General features: G+C 45.2%; 1 protein-coding gene across 1 annotated transcript; it reads right to left on the reverse strand.

Moving 5' to 3' along the window:
- Positions 1 to 275: 275 nt before the first annotated feature.
- On the reverse strand, positions 276 to 10,962 carry GSTZ1 (glutathione S-transferase zeta 1). The gene is made up of 9 exons (XM_031064541.1): positions 10,948 to 10,962; positions 10,365 to 10,503; positions 9,717 to 9,784; positions 8,816 to 8,896; positions 8,237 to 8,362; positions 7,629 to 7,704; positions 6,763 to 6,815; positions 5,449 to 5,498; positions 276 to 4,700 (listed from the first exon to the last, which is right to left on the reverse strand). The coding sequence occupies exons 1-9, from the start codon at positions 10,960 to 10,962 to the stop codon at positions 4,574 to 4,576; spliced, it is 735 nt and encodes a 244-aa protein (XP_030920401.1). The 3' UTR covers positions 276 to 4,573.
- Positions 10,963 to 13,251: the final 2,289 nt, after the last annotated feature.

Consider the following 13,251-nt stretch of genomic DNA (forward strand, 5'->3'; position numbering starts at 1 on the left):
GAGATTCTGGGATTATACTTGAGAGCACTCTAGGAGCTAAGGTACAAGTTATGGAAAAAGATGGAATTTTAAGGGGTAAAAGCAAAAGTGCAGTTTGCAGTCTGTGTATGGTGACTGTTTCGGAAGTGTGAGATACAATTCCAGTGCCTTGTGTCTTTCTGCACCTCACTGGTCTCTTTCACCTTGCTATTCCCCATCATTCCTTACAGATACCATTCTGTATGAGTTCCCTCTAGCCCTGAATCAAAGGAGAGGAGGAGACAAAGGGAGCAAGATTTTGTGTAAAGATTTTATTGTATATTCTTTAAATCTAGAGCAATCAGGAGCATTTTTGAACTCCCACACCATGTGTCTGCTGTTGCTCCCACAGACAGTGATTTATGGCTTCCCATGGGTCTCCAGCTACAAGATGCCATGCCATTGTGCTTGCATGGTCACACAGCCACCTACGACCCTGACACCAAGCGGATCTACATCTTTGGGGGCATAAGGGAGGACAAAGACTACAGCAGCATGTACATTCTGGACACTGTCACCTGGAAATGGCTCTTTGTGGCTGTGAGTACTGCATCTCTTCCAAGACAAAAGTGCAGGAGGAGTGGCAGGTTCTGCCTGAATGTGGCAGTCCATGTGCACATGTCCTTAGTCCAGTAGTCTTGGTCCACTGTTGGTGTAGGTTGTCTGAGATGCACAGTTGGGTTTGACAGGTATTAGGAGGCTGTGTTGAAAAGCCACATGCTGAACAGAAACCAGGAGCTGTGCCTACAATGAATGAAGCATTGGGGAAAAATGGTTGCTGCAGAGGGCTGTGCCTGACCAAGCTCAGTGGTGGGAGGTATTGTACAAGCAGTGGAGGGAAATAGCCTCTTGTTCTATATGGTACCATTGAGGGCAGCACCAGATGCTGAGGTGAAGAGCCAGTCTTCTCAAATCAGGAACTGCCCTGAGTACAGCAGAATTCTGAGCCCTTGTCAGCATGGGACTATCTGTCTCTTTCCTGGTAAAGCACAAAATGGCTTTTACTGAGTAAGCCTGGATGAGATCTTTCTGTTCCCTGCCATCTTCTGAGGAAGGTGTGGGAGGCTGACTTCCTTTTCTTATCAGAGCATTCTGGTGGTGTAGAGCATGCAAAGAATGTACTGTCTGCCTGTGCAGCAAAGATCTGGCAGGGGAGGCAATAAAGTGAAAATTGAGACTTGTCAAACTCATTGCATGATGTGAGCCCCTTTCCTATGGGTCACGCAGCAAATAATGCACTTCTTGTAACAAATACATATTGAAATCTTTCTAGGCTAAAGGGAGGATACCAGTGCTCACCTACCACAGTGCAACTATCTACAACAAGGAGCTCTTTGTTTTTGGAGGAACTTTCCCCAGAAAGGCATCGCTGGCAGTTGCACCCTGCAGCAATATGCTCTATGTCTTCAATCCAGAGCATGAAATTTGGTATCAGCCCATTTCAGAAGGGGAGAAGCCTCTGCCTAGGCTTGGGTGAGAGTGCTTTTAATTCCAGCTATCCAAAATAGTGCAGGAAACCTCTGCTTATCTTCCCTCCCACACCAGTGTGATTTCTTAAATATTAGGTGATTGGTCTCCACCATGTATTCTTTAAGGCAGGGCTGTGTTTAGAGCAATGGGATTTTCAGTACCTCCTGTGGTGAATCCTGATGGGATTTTGTCCCAGGTGTAGACTGAAGCTATGGCAGCCCAGTAGAAGAGGCCAAGGCTAAAATGGAAGTTTTGGGAACTTGCTGAAGATGTTTTATTAATTTGCTTGCTCTCTGCCCAGGCACTCAGCTACTCTATTGAAAAACAAGCTGGTGTTTTTTGGGGGTCAGAGAACTTCTGTCTACCTCAGTGACATGCACATTCTGGATCTGGGTAAGAAAGTCTGTGCCTTGGGAAGTTGTTTTTCAAGACAGGGACTTGGGAGTGAGGTGTCCTCAATAGGAAAATAGCAATAGCATTATACAAACTCCTGACTAGGCAATGGAGATGAAAAACTATGGGTTAAAAAAAAAAAAAAACCAACCTTTCTGGGGCAATAAGGGAGGGAATGAAGAAAAAACAATGGCTTTTTTGGAAGAAGCTGGATAACAGAGAAGGCAGAGGCATTGTTGATGTGGCAGAATATCTAAGTTTTTGTCTAGTTATGAGGCTGAGGTTTTTGGACATTTCACCTGCCTTTTCTCTGTCAGGTTTCATGGAGTACACATCAGTCCCCCTCCTGGCAGGACAGCCTTCTGCACGTAGGTAAGATTCTATTGCAGACCCAGGAGCTATCTTCTGTCATTTCTCTTTGAAGCCAGGTTTAAACAGTGCTTGTGATCAGACCCAGCTGCATATATCTGTTCCACTAGTCAAAATACAGTGGATCTTCTCTCCACTGTGGGGTCAGGAGTTCCTGTGCTGTCCTTGTTGGTGCCTGTATGGTGTAGGGGGATATTCCTTAGTCTCCCTGGAAATCTGTCTTTCAGGCTAGGGTCAGTTTTCTGTGGTGTGCCACTAAACTGTATGGCCTGCTGTTTGGTCTTCACAGTGCCTGGAGAGGTACTGTGCCACACAGAGGAAGAAACTCCTGTACCAGGACTATGCTGTTCCTACAGGGACAGAATTGCTCACTAGAACAATGACCTAAATCAGTGCAGAGCCCAGCTACCCTACTATCTCACCCCACAGAGCAAAGCATAGGAGTTTTGATAGCTCCTTCTGAGATAATGAATTGCTATTCAGGTCTGATTGTGGCCTGACTTGCAGAGGCAAACATCTCTTTTAGGGTTATTCTGCAAGTCAGGGCAGAGAGAAGCAGAAGTCAACTTTCTTCCTGCAGCTTAAGCCCCCAACCTCCTGATGAAGTCTGCTAATCCCTGCCCATTGCTGACAGAGGCCATCCCAGCAGATTTTGTTGTAGTCACCTTTTGACTTTGCTTTGGTCACAGCTTTCATGCAGCTCTGGCTGTGTCGGACCAGAAGGTTCTGATCAGTGGAGGCTGCAATGCCAGAGGAGCCTTGCATGATGCCTTTGTCTTCCACCTAGGTGAGTGACTTTCCTGCCCTGTTTTGATAGCTGAAGGTGACTCTGAGGCTGCAGGAGTGTTTCTGAACACCAAGTCTAGTCCATTTGTCTTGTCCCTTGCACTAGGAATGGGCTTGTCAGTATTGATATCCCCTTTCCTCTTCAGATACTCTTTCATGGAGCACAGTGATCCACCACGACCTCTGCTCTGTTCCCCGAGCTGGCCACACATTGCTTGACCTGACTCCTGCCCACTTGATAGATATGGACAAGGAGAACAAAGAGGAGCAGAAGCTGCACACAGTGTTGGTCTTTGGGGGCTCCAACTGTGCTGGTACCTTTTATAACAGCACCCTCAAGATCCAGCTGGACCTAGGATAACTTCAGATTATTTTGATTCTCAGAATGAGCCTGAGCAGCAAGGCTCTTCACCAGCCTAGATACAGATATGGATGGCAATAAATGAGTCCAAGCAACTTGGCAGTCCAGGTATCTGTATGTAAGTGAATGGCACCTTGGTACAAGAGATTGTGGGTTTGTGAAGTCTGAAGGCCATGGGTATTGTTTTCCTAGGGTACCTGATATACAGTATCTGAGCTCCCGTGCCAAAACATTCAGTGGGATCTGAGCTGACTCTGCACAAGAACACAGATAAAGGTTATGGGTTCCTTTCTTGCCCTACAGGTTTTTAGCTGGAATTCCCAGGGTGCTTTCAGCTTTGTAGGTGACGTAGGTGTTTGGTTTCATTTGGGATGAGTGGAATGGTATTTACTGCTGCTATTTTACAGTAAAAGTGCAGGCATGATTCTGGTTTGGAGGGAATCTGGGATGGGATTTCCTTGGGCAACAGTCTGCAGCTGAAGGCTAGGAAACCACCTAGAGCAGTATCTGATGATGAGAAAAAGAAGAGAACATAATTTTCATTGTAGGGGAGAGAGCTGGTTGTGCCTTGCTGTCTAAGGCACCATCACCTAGCTTTGCTCTAGGCAGACCTTTTATAAATTCCATGTGACTGCTCTTATTGCAATGGGTGACAGAGCTGCTAACTTGGTTCTTTCAAGACCCCAACAGGGGTTATCTTCCATGAGAGACTAGATCTGATTGTTTATATCCATGGAGCTGATGACTGCTGTGGCTCTGAGGCAGCTCCAAGGATAAGCACACTGTGTACACTGATTCCTTGATGCTCTTTCTGTAGGCGGTAGAAAGAAGTAGCCCCTGTGGGGAATACAGAATTGACTCAATGCCTCACAGTTGTTTGTGGCCGCATTCCCCAACCCAAAGCCATACAGAGGGAACTTCTGATCATTATGGATACTTCTGCTTTAATCTGCTTCATGGAGATAGACATAGACGAAACTAGTAGCTGCAGGTATTCCAGCACAGGCATAGCTCCTGTAAGTCATCCACACTATTTCCAGGTCCTCTGTCCTTCCCACCCAGATGAAAGGGAAACAATAGTACTGGGGTATCCTACTAGCACTGAAGTCCTACTCAGCCTGTAGGTGTTGTCTTCTTTATCATGGCAGCTTTCTAGATTTAAGGAGTAGAAAGGCTTCAAGCTCGCAGCTCTGCAGGAGTATCTGGCTGCCGGGAAGGGTGGCTTATTTTGAAGGCCTCTAACTCCAAGAGAGCTTTATTTATTCTGGTTATTGTGGGATATGGACCCATGTCCACTTTGAATCTGTAAAAGGAAAATAATTTGCAAAGTACTATGAGTTGGAGAGGCAGTGCAGCAGTGAGCAGAAGTCCAGAGCAGTGTGATAGGCCTGCCTCGTATGGGAGAATCTCACAGGCACTTACACTAACAGAAAAGGTTCATCTCTGTAGGTTTACAAACAAATGCTAGAGAGATTAATCAGTGCCTGGAGAGGTTGTAAAGTCTCCTTCTCTAGAGATACTCAAAACCAAGCTGGATGCAATCCTGTGCCACTTCCTCTAGCAGGGAAATTGGACTGGATGACCTCCAGAATTCCCTTCCAACCCCAATGATTCTGTGATTGTGTGATTTTCACCAGATTTTTATGTAATGTGCAGCACAAGGTAGGAAGACGCTGCTTTTCCTGGAATCATGAAGCCACTACTTGTATGGGTTTAAGCCTTTAAATAAAGTCTGATTAATCTTTTCCTCCTGTGTGCAGTGTAAGAACAAAGCAAATAGGGACAGAGAACACAGAGTGTGGGCAACCTCAGCTTTTCTAAGGTCATAGATCAGGTTTCCCCAGAGGCCTCTAAGAGGAGACCACAATTCATTACTTCCAAAAGAGACAGTATTTATGAAGTAGGAAAATTCATGGAGAGAAGAAACATAAGTGGATAGGGCAGGCAGGAGAGATACTTTCTAACAGGCATAAGGAGCAACAGAAGGTAAGCTCTGACAGCCCAGCCTAAGTAGGCGTGTTGAAGAATATCTCAAACTTAGCCTTAATTACCTTTCAGCATTGGCAACTTGAGGCACTAAACACAGATCAGCCATGGAAACCTGCAAATATAGCAGAGAGAAGAGGTTAGAATAACTCAGAGCCTGTCCCCTCTCACTTCCCAATGGTGGCGGACTTTAAGACCAGGACAGAAATTATTTTAACAGCCAGTACAGAGGAGTTGTCATGATGATCTAATTATTTAATTCAGCATTAATATTACAGCAACAGTACAAGAAAAAGAATTTAATTGCAGTTACTAGGAGAAACCATAAGCTTTTAGGGAACTTTATATTTACCAGCTGATCATTATGACCTCAAAAACACTGTGCTTCTATGGCACCTGCCTCTAAGCAAACACATCTGCTGGCAAGCTGCAGATGGAGGGGATGGAGGGAGAGGGGTGCTTGCATGGCTGGAAAAAGTTAAATAAATTTTGCTTGTTTGCACTGCAGGAGTATCAAGCAGGTCCTGCCAATGTCAAGACATTGATATGTGATAGGGCCTCTGTACACAGGCTCAGAGATTTGCAATCTGAAAAGAAGACTTAATGACAGAGCTGCTGGCTGCCTGTCTGCACAGGCAGAGGCAGCAGCTCCCACCCTGCTCCCCAGGTCACAAAGCCCTGGATGTCTCTCAAAGCACATGTTATCCTCCAACATTAGATCTTATAAGTAGCTTTTGCCTACCAAGGGCTCCGTAAGGCTGCTCCTAGACGATCCTCTGCATCCCAGAATAATGCAGGAGCCTTCCTTTTTTCCAAGGCTTTTATAGGGAAGATCTTTTGCCTGGCAGCAGAACTAATAAATGGAAAAGGCCAGAGCTGCCTCTAGTTTGGTAAGGGTCAGAACAGCTTTTATGTGAGCTCTGTGAAATCTGTCCATGTTAAAACTGGATGATCAGAGCAGAAAAATACAAGTTGGTTAAATGTTCCATAGAACAGAGCTAAGAACTGAACCCATGTTTCTTGAGCCAACCTTTGCCTGTATGCCAGGACATGTTGAAGTCCAAATCCCATAAAGATGAAATGATATATCATCTTTTTCCATATCCTCTAGTACCAGCCAGATCCTAGCTGCAGAATCTGGCCACCAGCAGGTTATAGGCAGGGACAAGTAAACATCTCCATAACTCTCTGCCAATCAGTAATGGCCTAAGTAGGATCCATGCAGCTGTTCTTTGTTATGGTGAAGGCACTGCATGTAATTCTAGGCACTGGATGGGGTTGTGCTCTTGTCTCCTCAACTAATTTTCTTTCCTCTTTTAGGGGAAGATACTGGGCTTTTCAGTCTTGCAATAGCACACAGGGCTCTCTTGGGTACTTACTTCATCCCCCACACAGTAGCGGCCAGCAGTGTGCTGCAGAATCTGCTCCAGTGCTGTCAAGAGAGGTGGTACACTGGAATGAGACATTGGAGAGTCAATTGAAAGGGACACCAAACACTTTCTAGACTGGGAATTAGGTACAAGGGCATCTTAACCCTGAGCAGAGTATGAAAAAGGAGCATTCTGGGACAGAAACTGGAAGGAACAGAAATCTTACTATAGTTATAGAAGTCTTTAGGGTCCTTCAGTCTTTTTGTACCCAGGGTGATTTCAGCTGCTTTAGACAATGCACTTGAAATACTATGAGGGTAATGTAGAAATACGTGATTGGGGAGGGGAAAAATGCAAAGGTTCAGTCAGTTTGTGTCTGTCAGGAAGTGAAGACGGGCCTGTCATTGTGGCACATGGGGGAAAGGATTTTGAGAGAACCAAAAGCACTTTATTTCTCTCAAAAAGGCAAAGAAATACTCTGCTACTTGCTAGACTCTGTGGGAGTTTGCTATTAGGTGTCCAATTACAAAAGCCTATCTATATACATGAAGAACTTTAGAAGTGCTGTGAGCCCTGGTGCTTCAGAATGAATCAACTGCTGCAATGTGCAGGATGGCACCAGGCTGCTTCCCCTCTTCCATGTGCAACAGTGGAAGTGTTCTGTGCCTATCTTTGCTCTGAGATCCTGGGGAGCTACCAGTCCTGGACAAGAGACTCTGGGCAGGAAGAGCACTCTCTTTGCCAGCAAGGCAGGACCCCAGCACACCAGCCTAGGAATATCTGTGGTTCTACTTGAAAAAGGCAAGTAGAATGCCAGTGGTGCAGCATTTTGTAAGATCAGCCAAAGTACTGATCATTTTGGATGCGGGATGTACCTTGAAAGCCAGACATGATACAGTTCTGAGCCCATTCCATTTTTTTCTCCCCCATTTGTTTCAGGACACCCAGGTTCTGTGAAGGCAAAGCAATCTCTAGGTTAGATAACTACTGCTGGCTGGATCTTACCCACTCTGTCATCCAGTGGAGGAAAGGGGAGATGAGGAGTTGCCAAGGCTGGACCCCTGGCCTGAGTTCACTTGGTTGGGTCAGCCCTGACCTCACCTGCACCAAATCATGCACCCTGCTGTATCCTTCTCTTGGCACTACCCTTCTGTAACGGTTGCCAGGGTATCCCTTTGCCTCTTCCCTTTCAGCTGCTCAATTCTCTTCTTCCTAAAACATCCTAGACTCAGCAGTAAAACCATATGGATTCAGCTCTTTCTGGAAAGAACCCTGGGATGCTATAGAATTTGCTGTGTTGGAAATACAGTATTGGTGCCATCGGTATCTAAATCAGGCAGAGGTTAAGCAGATTTTATCTGCTAGCACACCAGTCTGAAATTCTGCCACCTGGTTGGCTGGCAACAATTTAAGGAGACTGAGAATTTCAGAGACAGAAATCCTTTCAGATTTTCTCATTTGCACGGATCTGACACAGCATTACCTGGAGTGGCTGAATGCCAGAGGCAATGTGATCAGCGATCATTCTGACTTGGGCTCTCTTCTTTGGATCTTGGGGCAGGAGCCTGGGGTTAGGATGTGTCTCTTCTAGGTAATTAATTATGGCTAGCTGTAATGAACAAAGAGATAATGGGAGGTTATTGTAGAGCCAAGGAAAACTTCACATCCTGGGCACCTGGGAAAGGGGAGCTGATCCAAGAGAATACAAGTTTTTGAATGCAGTTTGTTACCAACCCAAAGAACAGAATAACCCCTCTGACATCTGCCTGTGACCTTGCCATTTGGTCCAGCTGTAACTTCAATGGAGCAGCCACTGAAGTCAGACTACAAACTGCTTAGTGAAAGGTGGAGTTATGAACCAAAGCAGAATTGAACTTAAATCCTTGACAGCAGTTTCCCATCAGGGAATATGTGCTATTTCTGTTCCCAAGTGGGACATAAATGCCACCTCTTTTCCAATAGGTGAGAGCTCTGGGGAAAAAGATGGGACAAAGCCATCCCATACAGACTGGGCAGCAGGCTGGAGTGAAAGATTAAGAGGGATTAAGGGCTCATAACTCACCGACTGAGAAAGGGTGATGCCATCAATTTTCAAGGCTGGGACTTGCTGCATTGGATTCAGTGCCTTGAATTCAGCAGAAAACTGTGGAAACAAACCTGAGATTACTCTACAGCAATAAGAAATTCTTCTTCCTTTCTCCTCCCAGAACCCAGTTACCAAATTTGTTTTCCTTCCTCTTTTTTTTTCTCTACCTTAATACTAATTTTTGCAGTAAATTATACTGTACTATTAGCCTACTAAGCTCTCACTGGGGCTCAGGGATCACTGCATCCTGGCCCAGACTGCCTTATCTCTTGATAAAGCACCACTGCAATGCCCAGTGGTACTGCATCAGTGCCACCATTACTGTCCCAGTTGTCCAACTCTGCCTTAGCCCATACCAGCCCATTGAGCCAGTGGTACCACAAGGTGCACAACTCCCTCCTATGGACCCCCAAGTAAGGCCTCAGTGAAGATCTCTTTTGGCAACCCACCTCTTCCTTTTGCAGGCCCTTTGCAGCCCCCTGCAATATAATTTAGCATCTTTTGGACACCCCCCATCCCCGCCTCCATGCATTTTCTGTTACTAATTGAATGAGGCTGAGTCTGTTTAAAGTGTGGGCAGCTTCTCTGAAGTCTGTGCTCCAGATATATTCAGTTGTATCATGGTAAGCAAAAGATCTTCAGCCTAATGGATTCAGTCACAAATGTTTGAGAGAGGAAAAAGCCTCTAGTCTCCTGCAGTCACATTCTCCTCCTGTCTCACATGCCAGGGAATACTGGCTGAAAGCAACTGTTAATTACAAAGAAGTCGTGAGGAATTCAGTAACTTTGCTTGAGAACTTTCTAGTGCTAATCTCAAGTCTCCTGATAATGCCCAAGTTCAATACCCTGGAGAGAGCAGTGGTATTTTTATCCTTACCTGCTGTCCTCCATCCTTAATGAGGTTCACTGGGACCAGGTCATAGGAAATTCCTTTCAGAGCCAGTGCTAGGGAGAGCAGAGTGTACAGCTTCAGACAGCTACACTGGGACCAGCTTCACTGGTAATGGGCTCAGGAAAATGTTAGCATCTACATTTGGAAAAACTACCCTATCCCTCAAGGAGGGTGGCCTGAGTCCACTGAGAAGACAGTGCTCTGGCAAATGAAGGACCAAAGTACTAAAGACCAGTCCTGGTAAAACCACTGCATTTTTCATAACAAGCTTTTCAACTCTTTGCAGCACAGCTCTTTCTGATTCAGCTTACAGAGGGCAGGACCATGTGTTCACCTTTAAAATCTTTCTGTCTCAGTACAAGTAGTGACCATTCCCAGCTTTGCTTCGCTCTCGTGACCTGGGCAGGCCAGAGTCTGAGGTAGTATCATGAAGCCCTCTTATCTGTTCCCCTCTATTCCACCTGCTCCAGGTAAGATGCTGTCTTCCCCTCCCTCCCCATGGGGAGATGCCTCACTGTTCCAGGCTCATGCTTGCTGACCTCTCTGTTAATAAGTGATTGATTAATTGGGTTAGTGAAGGGGAGGATGCTGCAATACTGAGACAAAAAAAGAGAGATGAACACTGAATCTTACCAATTCGCACTCTCCAAGAACAGGAACTTCGGAAATAGCTGTAAAGTATTGGCTGGGGAGAGAAAGATAAAAGGTTATATGCTGGGAGCAGCAGAGTATTGAATGTAAGGAAAAGAATGAGCAGAAGGCATTTCAGGAACTGTAAGACAGGAGAGAGCAATGTTTGGAGGAGAGGGCTTCTTTCTGAAAGTAACTGTTCCTGATCTGGGCATACAGGTAGCATCACTGTCTCTCATAACAGCCTTCTCATTATCCAGTTGCACCTGATGTTTCCAGCAATGCACAAATGACCTTGAAATTATTCCCTATAAAGCTTCCCTCTTTGTCCCTATTCAATATTGCTAACTTCTATCCCATCTTAGATTTCTGAAACAATTTCTGTACTGATTATGCCAAGCACCTGGGTATTTGCATGGTATGAAATAGCTTTTCCAGCCATGCAGGGAAAAGACAGATTTCTTTCCAAACAATAAGAGCTTCTGTTGTTTGAGATTAAAGCCATGAAAACAGACAATTCATCTCTACCTGAACTATAACACTAAGGCAGCCTTCCCAGATGCTTCCACCCTGTCCAAACTCTCACCTTTTCAGATGCCATGGTAAGTGTGTGCAGCTGCCTCCACGAACTAAAAACAACCTCTGTGTTTTCCCTTTTAACTCAGCTGGCATGGGGAAAGGCTTCTCTCTTAAAACCAATAAGGACTTTGCCCCCCAGTCTGTGCCCAGGACACAAAAACCAGCCAATGAGATTCAATCCTGAGTCACTGCAGTCACCCTCTCCCAGCCCTGATATCAAAACCATTAGCAAGATTTAAGCTTGGAAGTGCATTTGGGAACCATTCTTATTTCCATAGCTTTTCATCCAGATATAAATAAGGTGTCTGGAGAGCCTCACAAGCTGTCACCTGTTGCCAATGCAGAAATCTAACCCTGGAGAACAAAAAATTAAAACCAAAGCTGCATGCAGAATTTATTTTTCACTAGGGAACAAATGCTAGCTCTGGGAATGGGCTGCCTTTGCAGGGAGATTCCATAGTGTGCTCCTGTAGCTCCCCTCCCACCAGTATGGCCAGTACAGGGGATTTTCTATTTTCTTCATTGCAGATATGGGAGAAGCTGCTACTCTGCTCTCAGACCAACTCAGTGTAAAATAAAAGATTGCACATTTTTTGTGTCAGAACCTTTTCTTTCCACACAGGAAATTGGTACACATGTATGTCTCTAAATAAACCTGTAATCATGTCTCTCCTTGCTTACAAAGATCCCATGGCATGCCATGGATCTCTCTGTGTCTCTACCCTCCCAAGATGCATAAAAGTTTTTCCAGAGACTTAGCAGCAAGACAAAAGAAAGCAGGGACATGCCCAATTATAGTCTCTCAATAGAAAACCAGAGACACTGGTGATCTCTGTGCTCCAGTCCTCTTTGTAAACTTCATGCTTCTCTTACAGTTTAGATTGGCTCAAATAACTTCAAATGAGGTATGTCTTTGACTAAATTACTCAGATTTATAAGTGAGGAGGGAAGAGATGGAAAGTACTGGTAACACTTCAGTGGATAAAGTATTTACTGATTTTCTTAAATTCTCCTGGGATCAGGACATTAGAAATATCAGCTATGTTCATTTTTCAAATGTCTAGCCTGGTGAGTTTCAGGGAAAGAAACAGAAACTATGACTTCAAAAGAAAAAAATAAACCAGTAATGAGATACTAATTTTACTTGCTTTTCCTGAGGACCTTGCTAATGATTTTTTGGCTCAGAAATTCAGGTCCTTCACTATGTCTATTTTGGACTCTGGCCTCTCAGCCAGCAGAGACATTTCTCCTGATCCTCTCTGCAGTTCTTTTTTGGTTTTACAGCCTATGCTATCATTTGGAATAAACTGTGCAATGCTAATTGCCTTGCTCCATAATTTCAAGGCCCTGGGGGATTTCACCAAAAAGTGCATGGAAACCAACCCATCATTCAGCTGGGAACTGTCTCCAGAGGCTGGGGCATGGAGTGATCTTTTGAGTTCATGCTGTTTTGCTCCTAGCAGCAGGGCAGATCACAGGCAAAAATAATCAGCTAAGTAAAGACTATAGACAGCAGAAATGTTTCATCCTTAGTGGACAGATCCCACAGTGACACTGTGTCTTCCTCAGAGGAAATGCTGAGTATGGTCCAGGGAAGTCTCAGGAAAGAATTTCCTGCATTTACAACCCTGCAGGATAAAATCCCCAAACCCTGCAGTTTAGACTGGTTGGAGCTGGGATCATAGCAGGATTTGCTTAATGCCTACTGCGAGTTTGGTTCTGTTTTCATTTCTGGCAATCAGTGAGGAAAGTTTAGGCTTAAATACCAGTCCACAGTAAAAATTTGGGAAACACAAATTTCTCTGTTGTGAAACATGGAAGTACAACCCCTAACTTTGTATGTTGACCTCTTAGGTTTTCTGTCTTCTTTAGAATAGTACGGTCTGCTCCGGATACCACCTCTTTCCAGGTGATACACGGGATGCACTTGGAAAGGCCAAACCTCTCCCCTTTCCTGAGACCCACCAAGCGCAGCAGCCTGCACACATACACTGCTCCTTCGGGGCTGCCATAGGGGACACCTCAGTGCCCGAAAGGCACAGCTTGTACTCTGCTGCGTTCAAATGGAAAGCAGAAAGAACAGATTTGCTCCTAAATTCTCAGTATCTCTTCAGCAGCACTTGGTGTGAACAGTACACGCCAATAAAATATGCTTAGTAAGGAGGACGGCTAAAAGCATCAGCACAATGAAGCATTTTATTTAGCACGGGGTTAAATTCCTTGCTTTCCACTGCGACAGAGACACGGGTGCAGGCCGAGGCAGCGGGGCCGCGGTCCTCCCGGGGCCCGACATCCCGGCCTTCTCGGGGCA

This window comes from Geospiza fortis, unplaced genomic scaffold, assembly GCF_000277835.1.
Source record: "Geospiza fortis unplaced genomic scaffold, GeoFor_1.0 scaffold54, whole genome shotgun sequence".
In the NCBI taxonomy this organism is placed as follows: Eukaryota; Metazoa; Chordata; class Aves; order Passeriformes; family Thraupidae; genus Geospiza; species Geospiza fortis.